This window comes from Argopecten irradians, chromosome 13 (genome assembly GCF_041381155.1).
Source record: "Argopecten irradians isolate NY chromosome 13, Ai_NY, whole genome shotgun sequence".
NCBI classification, from domain to species: domain Eukaryota; kingdom Metazoa; phylum Mollusca; class Bivalvia; order Pectinida; family Pectinidae; genus Argopecten; species Argopecten irradians.
Window position 1 is genome coordinate 11,773,161 of NC_091146.1, and position 13,602 is coordinate 11,786,762.

General features: G+C 34.5%; 1 protein-coding gene across 9 annotated transcripts in view; it reads right to left on the reverse strand.

Moving 5' to 3' along the window:
• Nucleotides 1–253: 253 nt before the first annotated feature.
• LOC138305563 (cilia- and flagella-associated protein 337-like) overlaps nucleotides 254–13,602 on the reverse strand; it is a 94,072-nt gene continuing 80,723 nt past the window's right edge. For 6 of the 9 annotated variants that reach the window (XM_069245868.1, XM_069245865.1, XM_069245862.1 and 3 more), the window contains 4 exons: nucleotides 10,059–10,176; nucleotides 6,125–6,151; nucleotides 2,664–2,767; nucleotides 254–2,325 (listed from right to left, as the gene is read on the reverse strand). In XM_069245868.1, coding sequence (XP_069101969.1) covers nucleotides 2,137–2,325; nucleotides 2,664–2,767; nucleotides 6,125–6,151; nucleotides 10,059–10,176 — 438 coding nt within the window. In that variant the 3' untranslated portion in view covers nucleotides 254–2,136. The remainder of the gene's footprint in view (nucleotides 2,326–2,663; nucleotides 2,768–6,124; nucleotides 6,152–10,058; nucleotides 10,177–13,602) is intronic. The other 3 variants (XM_069245869.1, XM_069245864.1, XM_069245861.1) reach the window with 1 other exon arrangement.

The following is a 13,602-nucleotide window of genomic DNA, read 5'->3' on the forward strand; positions in this document are numbered from 1 at the left end:
ATGAAAAGAGGGGACAACTACATACAATTGAAATTGAGGTATCAAATGAAAATATTCCTTACATTTATCAGTTTCTCAAAGTTGGTCGGAATTTCATTTTTTAGACAGTTCTCATTGACTCTGGGTATATAGACATTTTTGTTAATTCTTCATTGACTCTGGGTATATAGACATGTTTGTTAATTCTTCATCATATCATAAAATCAAACAAATCATGATAAAACGTATTTAGAAAACAACTAAAAGTCAAAAACATGGTGTCCGTTTTTATTATTTTACAACATTGTAATATCAGCAGATCAGTGATTTCAAATACTTTCATCAAAATATACAAGTAACAATATGGAATTTCACACAATTCATAAAATAGATTATCATTGACGAAGGATATATACAAAACTATACATATCAAAAACAATTTATAGCATCATATTTAAATATATGCATAAATTATGGCAAAGTATGGAAAAGTTACTTTATAAATATCACAGACACACTGAACCAAGAGGCACTTGGGGCCCGTCCTTGTTTAACATTACAATGAACCAACGTTCTATCGTGGCTACTATTTGGCGATTTATGTTTCAAATCAAAACCATTTGGTGGAGATTAAGATTTTCATTTCAAAATTTGAACGAAAATACCTTTGATTTAATTGTGTAAGCATTGTTGAAGATATTAATTTGTGGACAAAAACTTTTCGCGAACTTACCTTGATTATGAATTTTGTGAAAATAAGAATCAAGAATCTGAATTCTTCAAATAGTATGCATGCTTATACACGTCATGACTACCAATCCCATTTTTCCAATGAATTATTATTTTCAATATGTAATTTTTCTATTACAAACAGTTACAAATGTTCTGAAAATAATAGAAAGTAATCGTAATCTACCACTTTCTGTGCCAGACATTTTGCTCTGAAAGATAGTGTACAATATTGCATTACCTGTTAGTCATTCTATGACAATATTTGTGATTGCGGAAAATTTGTTCAATATCTTAAATCGATCACAAATTCCATATTATTGCATGAGTACAATATAGACTGGTGACCAGACCCTAAGTAGATTTTCTAATACTAGATTATCCTCCCCTAGTTTAAAAACTTGGGGATATGTTTCATAGAAACTGGTGGCCAGTCAAACATGGAGGTTTCACAAAATAGGCCATGCTTCATAGTATGTACTATGTATGGCAAGGAAAGACAGCAGAATCCAGTATGACAAATGTTGGTTTTCTATTACCGGTAGACATAAGACCAGAGATAACAAAAAAAAAAGAAAAAAAAAAAAAACAACTTATGAAGTTCATTAATATTATAGACACATTATTGGACGGAATGTTATAAAAATATTGCAATCTTTATCTCAATATTACACCATTTTATACAAATAGAGTAACTTAATGCTGGTGTTTTACATATTAACACAACAAGTCGTACTGTAATTAAGATTTAATAAATAAACCTAGATCAACATCACTATTAATTAACACACAAAGGCTTCCTCTTACTAATCCCTGAACATATCAAGGGATACAACTCTATAATTGCTTTTTCATTAAATACTGATAATCAAATCTTTTGTATTGAAAAAAGAGACCTTGGATTTTGGAAAACAGTTTGTAAATTTGCTAATCCTTGTTCATGATTATTATCTTAATTGACTTAATTATGTTTGTTTCAATTCTTGATTTACATATTACAGAGTTATCTGCCCTTGTGGTAGGTGCTGTATGTTACGTTATGTTTTATTATTGTAACCTTGTTTTTCTTCTGAGAAAATCATGTAACTTTTGCTCATCAGTATCTACCAACAAGGGAGATAACTCTGTGATACTTACACCATTTCTTGGAAATAAACAGTTTAGGTTTTATATTAATTATCAAGACATCGTCACAAAGTACATAAGTTAAGTAGTACTGTATTCAGATCAGCATCAGTAAGTTTGGTAAACTTTACAGCACTTTGAGATATTCATGATTGTTTATTATAGTCACTGCCCTCAGAATATGTCCAGGATTGGAACTGTACTTAACTCAGTTCACCCCCGAATTTTCATAATGCACTCTGCCAGACTTTGAATTAGAACAGTTTATATGTGTCTACAGGGGTGATTGGAATATATCTGAGGTTAGGACATTTCGGAGATGGATACTGAAGTCCTCCGAGACCCGGGTTTCCGGCCACCTGGCACCTTGAGGGATTTGTTGAGAGCTTTCGGCGGTGACTTTAGAGCGTGTTGACCGAGCTGTAGGCCGATGTTCTGTAGGCTGGTTCGACCTGCTCCTCCTGCACCAAGTTTACCCTTCAAACCTCCTCCCTGTTAAAATATATCTGCTTGTTTATTTTCTGGCTATAAATATAATTATAACGTTTGATTATGATAAGTACATGCATTCATCTAATCTGTACATACATATGTAAAACCAATACTAAATCATCAGTAAAAATCGAAGCTTACACTTAAATGTATTATACGTTCCTAGAATAATGATTTTTTGTCATGTATGCAATGGCTGCTGTAGGTAAGGTATAGAAGGTTGAACTTAGACGTAAAGGCTTTGCCATTAGAGCTATAAATGCCGATACCCTCGTTATATTACCATTATTATTAAACTCATAATCAAATTAACCGCAGAATAAAGAATTTTTATTTACCAGTTGTTGGTTTAACTGCATCTTATGGTAGCTCTTCATTTTGGCCTCGAAATCAAGGATGTATTTTGGGAAGATCTCTTTCTCTGGTACAGGCTGTTTCAGTGCTGTAATAAAAGTTATACAGCATTAGGATACAGTGATAAATCCTACCGGGGTAGTGGTAGACGAGGGCTGGTCTAGGTATGTAAGTATAGGTATGATGTCTGGTAACGGATTATAACTGTGTGAACATGTGAAGGGGCCACAAAGGCTGGGTGGTTTGTATGTCCCAACGTATTACCACAAGTTCTCCACCTCTGGGTCACGAGTTCGAATCTTTTAGTTGCTGGGTACACAGGCTTTTGGCTGGTGGTATTTTATTTTTATCCAGGTACTCCAGCTTTCTTCCACCATATATACCTGGTATATCTTAAATGACCCTGACTGTCAGTAAGACGTGGACTTAAACAAACCAAACTGAAGAACACATAAAAACTACTGTACAGTAGTCACTGTTGTTATGGTAATACACTAGTCACTGTTGTTATGGTAATACAGTAGTCACTGTTGTTATGGTAATACACTAGTCACTGTTGTTATGGTAATACAGTAGTCACTGTTGTTATGGTAATACAGTAGTCACTGTTGTTATGGTAATACAGTAGTCACTGTTGTTATGGTAAAACAGTAGTCACTGTTGTTATGGTAATACAGTAATCACTGTTGTTATGGTAATACACTAGTCACTGTTGTTATGGTAATACAGTAGTCACTGTTGTTATGGTAATACAGTAGTCACTGTTGTTATGGTAATACAGTAGTCAATGTTGTTATGGTAATACAGTAGTCAATGTTGTTATGGTAATACAGTAGTCACTGTTGTTATGGTAATACAGTAGTCACTGTTGTTATGGTAATACAGTAGTCACTGTTGTTATGGTAATACAGTAGTCACTGTTGTTATGGTAATACAGTAATCACTGTTGTTATGGTAATACACTAGTCACTGTTGTTATGGTAATACAGTAGTCACTGTTGTTATGGTAATACAGTAGTCACTGTTGTTATGGTAATACAGTAGTCAATGTTGTTATGGTAATACAGTAATCACTGTTGTTATGGTAATACAGTAATCACTGTTGTTATGGTAATACACTAGTCACTGTTGTTATGGTAATACAGTAGTCACTATTGTTATGGTAATACAGTAGTCACTGTTGTTATGGTAATACAGTAGTCACTGTTGTTATGGTAATACAGTAGTCACTGTTGTTATGGTAATACAGTAGTCAATGTTGTTATGGTAATACAGTAGTCACTGTTGTTATGGTAATACAGTAGTCACTGTTGTTATGGTAATACAGTAGTCAATGTTGTTATGGTAATACAGTAGTCAATGTTGTTATGGTAATACAGTAGTCACTGTTGTTATGGTAATACAGTAGTCACTGTTGTTATGGTAATACAGTAGTCACTGTTGTTATGGTAATACAGTAGTCACTGTTGTTATGGTAATACAGTAATCACTGTTGTTATGGTAATACACTAGTCACTGTTGTTATGGTAATACAGTAGTCACTGTTGTTATGGTAATACAGTAGTCACTGTTGTTATGGTAATACAGTAGTCAATGTTGTTATGGTAATACAGTAATCACTGTTGTTATGGTAATACAGTAGTCAATGTTGTTATGGTAATATAGTAATCACTGTTGTTATGGTAATACACTAGTCACTGTTGTTATGGTAATACAGTAGTCACTGTTGTTATGGTAATACAGTAGTCAATGTTGTTATGGTAATACAGTAGTCAATGTTGTTATGGTAATACAGTAGTCAATGTTGTTATGGTAATACAGTAGTCAATGTTGTTATGGTAATACAGTAGTCAATGTTGTTATGGTAATACAGTAATCACTGTTGTTATGGTAATACACTAGTCACTGTTGTTATGGTAATACAGTAGTCACTGTTGTTATGGTAATACAGTAATCACTGTTGTTATGGTAATACACTAGTCACTGTTGTTATGGTAATACAGTAGTCAATGTTGTTATGGTAATACAGTAGTCACTGTTGTTATGGTAATACAGTAGTCACTGTTGTTATGGTAATACACTAGTCACTGTTGTTATGGTAATACACTAGTCACTGTTGTTATGGTAATTAATGATGTAATGGAAATATCTTAACAGAATTAAGGCACTGCCACATGTATGGATGATTTAGGTCTTATTTCTTCTATTCAGGTAAGATGATACAACTTTGTGAGAGACAGAATTGTTGTGGATAATAATGGAAAAACAAACAGAGTAATCGTTACTTAAACTGAGCCATATCTTTCTTGATCTTCTGACAACTTGTGCTTCATATTAATGGTTTTAGCCTTTTTTATTACATGACATGACTAGTGTGAGACTATTATTAAAATTAAAATTCTGGTCATGTATTTTAACCATTATCTATTATTCAAGAAATTAAAACAATGCAACAATTCAAATCAGATTCTCTTAAGTATTACAGTGTTATCAAACATATCTTTGGTGTTGCTGGTGACACCCAAATCAACAAAATAGGACAGCACAATAGAAAATATACTGGACTTATAATAAAAATTTGTTAGTTGTTTACAAACAGGAGGAAATCTAAGCATAAATGAAAGGTTTTATTTGCAGGGCACATAGAGATTAATCAACAGTTATATTTATCTGTACAATATATGTTTAAGTTAGTTCAGAAGCATAAAAAAAATTAGAACAATACTTTGTCAGTATTTTACACATCTAAAATAAGTCAATTAAACAACAAAAAGATAACTATCTGAACAAATTCAAGATAATATGACATAAAGCGCAAAAAGAAATCTACTGGCTAAATTACTCAAGAAGATTCTTAAAAATTATTAAATCCTGTATACCAATCTTTTGTATTACAGGTATATCATACTGAATAAAACAGTATTTGGCAATCAACTTTTGAAATAAAGGTTGGCATATTAGGTATTTGAACTGCAAATTTAAATTTAAATGGTTCTAAATTCTATTTAATATTCCAGAAAAGATATTGTAAAATTGTATCTTAAATTTATAAAGTTTCATATCAGAAATTTCCAGTTCACAAATATGATATGTACATACATTTAAGAAAATATTATATGTACATATATATGAAAATATTACATGTATATAATGGTAGTGTGATAGAACACCATGATTTTTATGCTGTAGCTCCGTAACAAGAGATGTCTAATTCAGTTAATCCTATTAAGTATTGCTGTTAAACAAGAAATTCCTGTATCATTTTTATACAGGGAGCTCTCCTTGATGTACCCCCTTTCAAAAATGAAAAACAATGAATAAAATGTTAACATGTATAAGAATTAAATGGAAAGAAGTATAAGACATTAAAGATAAGATTTTGTATATATCAGACTCACAGAAACGCTGAGAAAGATTACAGATAATATTTAGAATATGTCCTTACATAAAGATCTTTTAAATATAATTCTTCCTATGGCAAAATAATTGAAATCAACATCAAAAACAGATATAATCATACAAAAAATGATTCAGTTTTTACATATGACAACAAGAGGCCCATGGGCCTTAACGGTCATCTGACTCATGGCACAAAACAACAAAGTCACAGTATAAAGTATTGGTTAACGATTAATATAAACAATACAAGGAACTCCTTACTTGAATATGTAAGTTTCTGTAATAGGTAAATGTCATTTGTTGAACAAACTTAGCCCTTCATCCATATATGGTTGTAACCCATTCAAGGATTAATATAAGGAGGAGTCAGATTTTAAAGCCAAATTTCAACAAAGCTCCCTATTGTCCATCCCCAATGATGTTTCACACCAAATATGGATGAAATTCATCCAAGGATGAAGGAGGAGTAGGATTTTAAAGCTAAAATTAAGAAAATTACCCCATTTGGGGCCCCACCCCTCAGCCCCTAGGGGTCGGACCAGGCTCATTTATATAAAATATGATTGTCCTTCCCCAATGATGTTTTATAGCAAATATAGATGAAATCCATCCAAGGATGAAGGAGTAGTATTTTAAAGCTAAAAATAACCTTTTTGGGGCCCCACCCCTCAGCCCCTAGGGGACGGACCAGGCTCATTTATATAAAATATGATTGTCTGTCCCCAATGATGTTTCACACCAAATATGGATGAAATCCATCCAAGGATGAAGGAGGAGTAGGATTTTAAAGCTTTAATTAAGAAAATTTCCCCTTTTGAGGCCCCGCTCCTCTTCCCCTAGGGGTTGGACCAGGCTCATTTATATAAAATATGATTGTCCTTCCCCAATGATGTTTCACACCAAATATGAATGAAATCAACCCAAGGATGAAGGAGGAGTAGGATTTTAAAGCTTAAAATAAGAAAATTTGCCCTTTTGGGGCCCCGCCCCTGAGCCCCAAGGGGTCAGACAAAGCTCATTTATATAAAATATGATTGTCCTTCCCCAATGATGTTTCACACCAAATATGAATGAAATCAACCCAAGGATGAAGGAGGAGTAGGATTTTAAAGCTTAAAATAAGAAAATTTGCCCTTTTGGGGCCCCGCCCCTGAGCCCCAAGGGGTCGGACAAAGCTCATTTATATAAAATATGATTGTCCTTCCCCAATGATGTTTCACACCAAATATGAATGAAATCAACCCAAGGATGAAGGAGGAGTAGGATTTTAAAGCTTAAAATAAGAAAATTTGCCCTTTTGGGGCCCCGCCCCTTAGCCCCAAGGGGTCGGACAAAGCTCATTTATATAAAATATGATTGTCCTTCCCCAATGATGTTTCACACCAAATATGGATAAAACCATCCAAGGATGAAGGAGGAGTAGGATATTAAAGCTAAAATTAAGAAAATTTGCCCTTTTGGGGCCCCGCCCCTGAGCCCCAAGGGGTCGGACAAAGCTCATTTATATAAAATATGATTGTCCTTCCCCAATGATGTTTCACACCAAATATGGATAAAACCATCCAAGGATGAAGGAGGAGTAGGATATTAAAGCTAAAATTAAGAAAATTTGCCCTTTTGGGGCCCCACCTCTCAGCCCATAGGGGTCGGACAAAGCTCATTTATATAAAATATGATTGTCCTTCCCCAATGATGTTTCACACCAAATATGAATGAAATCAACCCAAGAATGAAGGAGGAGTAGGATTTTAAAGCTTAAAATAAGAAAATTTGCCCTTTTGGGGCCCCGCCCCTGAGCCCCAAGGGGTCGGACAAAGCTCATTTATATAAAATATGATTGTCCTTCCCCAATGATGTTTCACACCAAATATGGATGAAATCCATCCAAGGATGAAGGAGGAGTAGGATTTTAAAGCTAAAATTAAGAAAATCTGCCCTTTTGGAGCCCCACCCCTCAGCCCCTAGGGGTCGAACCAGACTCTTTTATATAAAATATGACTGTCCTTCCCTAATGAATAATGATGTTTCACACCAAATGTGGATGAAATCAACCCAAGGATGAAGGAGGAGTAGGATTTTAAAGCTTAAAATAAGAAAATTTGCCCTTTTGGGGCCCCACCCCTCAGCCCCTAGGGGTCGGACCAAGCTCATTTATATAAAATATGATTGTCCTTCCACAATGATGTTTCACATCAAATATGGATGTAATCCGCCCAAGGGTTAAGGAGGAGTAGGCTTTTGTATAAATAGTCTTACGCACGACGCATTACGCACGGTGCACGGCTGACGGCGCACGGCGCACGACGGCGGACGAAACACGATGACAATAGGTCATCCTGACCTTCGGTCAGATGACCTAAAAAGTCAAATAAAGTACTGAACATCTTTCAGTTGGCAAATTCTATGAAGCACACTGTTTTTCCTTATTCTATATTTGATAACAATTTATGATGAAATCCTGAGAGGTTTGGTATCTATAATGAATAAAGAATTCATTATCACCAAAGACGGAACAGCCATTGTAACAGCCATCTTCCGTGATTGATGGCACAAGAATTGTGTACGTCACAATGATAATGACGCCATAATAAGCGCATGACAATTCAAAGTCTGATGAATGCCACCTGCTCTAGCTAGGTAAGGTTACATAAAGGGCTGCACTGAAAATGTAAATATCAGAACATGTTGTCTGATCCTATCAAATGAAGTGAGAATGCAGATCTGGATTTTAATTAGACTGGAACGAATAATACACATCATAACATATGCTAACTGGTCAGAGATGTTCCTGTGTCAGTCAGTACCAAATCATAAGCTGATACCATTTCAAAGCTACGTATATACTTTAACTTATAGGTAAGCATCACAAAACATAAGGATAGCGATGATTACAAAATTAACCACAAACAATTGACAACATCACAAACTGGGCTAGAGGATCACAGCTGTGATGATAAGTAAACAAAAGCTTTCTTACAGTGTTTTGTACTTAGTTTTACTTGCAGCTTTCTGTCAATTTTCATATTGACTCTTAAAAAGTGACTAAAACATTTGGCTATCTAAAATTAGAAACTATGATGATACAGCTGGTTCATTTAATTTGTTACCTAGTAATTTTATATCCTTATACAATAATCATGACAAAATCTCATAAAAAAAATGTCAGATGGACGGTAACATTAAACTATCATAAATTAGATTTAAAAAGAAAAGAATGTCAGATTTTTAAATCTAGGCCCTTATTTTGATGAAATGAAGACTGTACAGTTTAGCATGGGATAGGACAAGTGTATGTAGGACAAGATGGGGTAGCAGGGCTGAATGTACTTGTCCGCTCGCCAAGACCTGTGAATGTACTCATCCGCTCACCAAGACCTGTGAATGTACTCGTCCGCTTGCCAAGACCAGTGGATTTGGCCGCAGGACAAGTAAATGTTGAAAGCACACTTGTCCATTGGATGAGTAAAAATTTATTCTAAAAATTATTTAAAATCGAGAAAATCATATGTAAGCGATTTTAAATTTCCGCGATACTGATTTAAGAGTAGATATCTTTCAACCATTTCTCATAATTTTGTGGATCAAATTTTAGCGAACATAGCACACTTACACAATGCCGCAAAATCGCCAAAATATAAACCCTGCAAAAATCAGTAGCTATACAGTATTAATTGTCTTGAGGGCAAGTGAAAATGCCATTCGGACTAGTACATTTTAGAGGAGCACTTGTTTTTTATGGCTCTGGGTAGGACTGGACATAGGTAAGAATATCCCCCTCCCTATAAAAATCATTTTTTCACATCCAAGAGGATATAATTATTTGTTTTTAAGACATTGCATTTGCTTTGCCCTCAAAGCGAAATGATAATGCAGACAACATTTTATTAAGTTTCTTCAGGTATATGTAAACCTCAGTATACCAAAGGCTAAATAATGAGTGAAGTGAGCTATATATAATATACATAACCATGAATACGTACTGTCTACGAGAGCTGGAAGTTTAGGAATATTGATAGCGTTGTTAGCCGTCTGCGTTATTGTCACGACGTCTGGTTTCGACGGTGGATCAAAGTCCAGTAATATTTGTGTTTCTAACGCCTGTAACAGAAAGAAACATATGTAAGAAATGTTTCAAAGACAATTGAAATAATTTTGTACAAAAAAAAAGATGATTTGCAAGTTATACCTGTAAACAATTTGTAGGTTATATCTGTACACAATTTGTAGGTTATATCTGTAAACAATTTGTAGGTTATATCTGTAAACAATTTGTAGGTTATCTGTAAACAATTTGTAGGTTATATCTGTAAACAATTTGTAGGTTATATCTGTAAACAATTTGTAGGTTATCTGTAAACAATTTGTAGGTTATATCTGTAAACAATTTGTAGGTTATATCTGTAAACAATTTTTAACTCTAAACAAACTTATTTCATGATAACTTAAATAGGAAAATAGGAGTTCCTAATTTTGACCCCCCTCCAGAATTAATTTATGCTTGCTTTAGACTTTTTCCTGGTCATTTGATATCTTGAATCCATCGTTAAAGCCTGTGGCAGTTATACCGATATCAGATAAACTTTCTATGAAGAATTTTATTTACAAAGCCACTCATGTGTGACCCTCTATTTGCCTTAAAGGCAGTGACTACACTGAGCACAAAATATCAACACAATTACAAAGCCACTCATGTGTGACCCTCTATTTGCCTTAAAGGCAGTGACTACACTGAGCACAAAATATCAACACAATTACAAAGCCACTCATGTGTGACCCTCTAATTAATACCTGGACTCCTCAAAGGCTGTTAGTGTTGATTATGAATTTTTAGGGGTCAATGAGTAAGGGGTCAATGAGTTAGGGGTCAGTGAGTTAGGGGTCAATGAGTTAGGGGTCAGTGAGTTAGGGGTCAGTGAGTTAGGGGTCAGTGAGTTAGGGGTCAGTGAGTTAGGGGTCAGTGAGTTAGGGGTCAGTGAGTTAGGGGTCAGTGAGTTAGGGGTCAATGAGTTAGGAGTCAATGAGTTAGGGGTCAATGAGATTAGAGGTCTATGAGTTAGGGGTCAATGAGTAAGGGGTCAATGAGTTAGGGGTCAATGAGTTAGGGGTCAATGAGTTAGGGGTCAATGAGTTAGGGGTCAATGAGTTAGGGGTCAATGAGTTAGGGGTCAGTGAGTTAGGGGTCAGTGAGTTAGGGGTCAATGAGTTAGGGGTCAATGAGTTAGGGGTCAATGAGTTAGGGGTCAATGAGTTAGGGGTCAATGAGTTAGGGGTCAGTGAGTAAGGGGTCAATGAGTTAGGGGTCAATGAGTTAGGAGTAAATGACTTGGGGGTAAATAAGTTTGGGGTCAATGAGTAAGGGGTCAATGAGTTAGGGGTCAATGAGTAAGGGGTCAGTGAGTTAGGGGTCAATGAGTTAGGGGTCAGTGAGTTAGGGGTCAGTGAGTTAGGGGTCAATGAGTTAGGGGTCAGTGAGTTAGGGGTCAATGAGTAAGGGGTCAATGAGTTAGAGGTCAATGAGTTAGGGGTCAATGAGTTAAAACTGTAATAATTTAGTAATTGTAATGAGTTTTAGAAAGTACAATGAATTGTTTACAACAACAGTTTTACTGGTGACTAAACAACATCAGAATAATATAAGAATCACACACTTTAGTACAGGAAACATGGCAATTATAATCTTCATGGAGAGGTGATGTCCTGTACTTATCAAAATTTCTAGTGAGTCAGGTTTTGATGTACTTATTACTTAATCATTATGAAATTAATTTTATATGTAAACTATTGACAAACTTTCAGAGTTAACGTCTCTTAAATTGCATACATATTCAGCCCAATAACCGCCATTGGCACTTAGTGGGTCAAATACGATACATTAATAAAAAATAACTTTCATATTTTCAGTTTCATTTAATTTGGAGTCTATGACATTTCGGGAAAAGTATGTCTAATGCATGACCTGTGGTTTGCCCCTAAATGACCTCAGCTGTCGAAGGGCTGTAAAACTCAAATAAACTATAATTGAGGGCTTATTAGAGTGAGGGGGTTTATTAGAGTGAGGCGGTTTATTAGAATGAGGGTGGTTTATTAGAATGAGGGGGGTTATTAGAATGAGGGGGTATTATTGGGTGAAATACAGTATTATGATATTCTTATTTAACCTTAAACTGCTTTCCCTGCAGTTATTGGCTTATATCTAGTGAATCCAAATTAAATATGACTGAATTCCTGTGTGCTCAACATTAAATGTATGAACTTATAACTGCATTCACAAAGGTAATAGTGGGGTTTTGATAATTAAATACTTCCTTTTCTCAACAGCATTATTTTTTTGTTTTCTAGAAATTAGCAATGCCTCATCAAACCTGGGATTATAAAGTCTCTTAAATTATATTCATATATCACAAAAGATCAAGTACTGAAAAGAAAAGATAATGTCACATTCAGAGGAAAGATTTAAGAATTGATAAATTTTGATCAATAACAGAACATTAGACTTTTGCAGTTATAAATTCTCTGATGTTTGTAACTATAATCTACAAATAATGCTTGTCAAAAGAGAAAATAAATTATCTCCCTTGAATTAACTCCATTGATATCTTTCCTAATATATATTATAAAGCAGTTACCTCCCTTAATACTCAATGAGAGAACCTTCTAAGTGCTTTCAAAATGTGACAAACATACAGGAACAAAAACAAACAAGAATTCCACGGGAGTGGATGTGTCACCTGCACAGCATTACAGAAAATAGTTATTTACAGTTGAAACTATTGTTTATAATTAGGTTTACTTATCAAGTCCCATAACTCTTGCAGTTATGGATGGATTTTCAACAGTATCAAATCACTCGGAGATCTCATTAATATCAATAAACAAAATTTGGTTAAAATCGAACAATAGATATTTAAGTTATCGCGCAGAAACCATAGATTTATCTGTTTTGACAATTTTAAAGTCCCGTAACTCTTGTAAATATTGATGGATTTTGACCATTATCAAACTCATGTGAGATCACATTGATATAAAGCTATGTTTCACATTTGGTTGAAATCAGAAACCATTTTCCATACGCCGACGACGCCAACATAGTGATACCTTAGCGTCGCCCTTGCTTTGCAGGCGTCACAATAATAAACGAGATCTATAAGTATAGCCTGCTGATAACAATTCAATAAATTAAAATTACAAGCTCGTGTTTTAAGTATTTCAGAGATTGAAATATTTTGCTTGTTGTTTTGTTGACTTACAGTAATGAGCTTCGGACGATTACCTAAAATTGGGTTCTATAATACATCATGTACCACAGCGTTATTTTTAAATATTTTTGCTGTTTCTCCGAAGACGATGGATGGTTTTACAGGTAATTAAAAGGTGCAGTTGAGGATGTACTTCCTTAATAGATATGAATTGCTGTATGTTACTAGAGCTTTAACAGAATATATAAAATTACTCATTAAAATAAACTTAGTCAGGTATAGGGTCTACTAAGGTTTTATTTATATCTAACAATGCATGAATGTTACA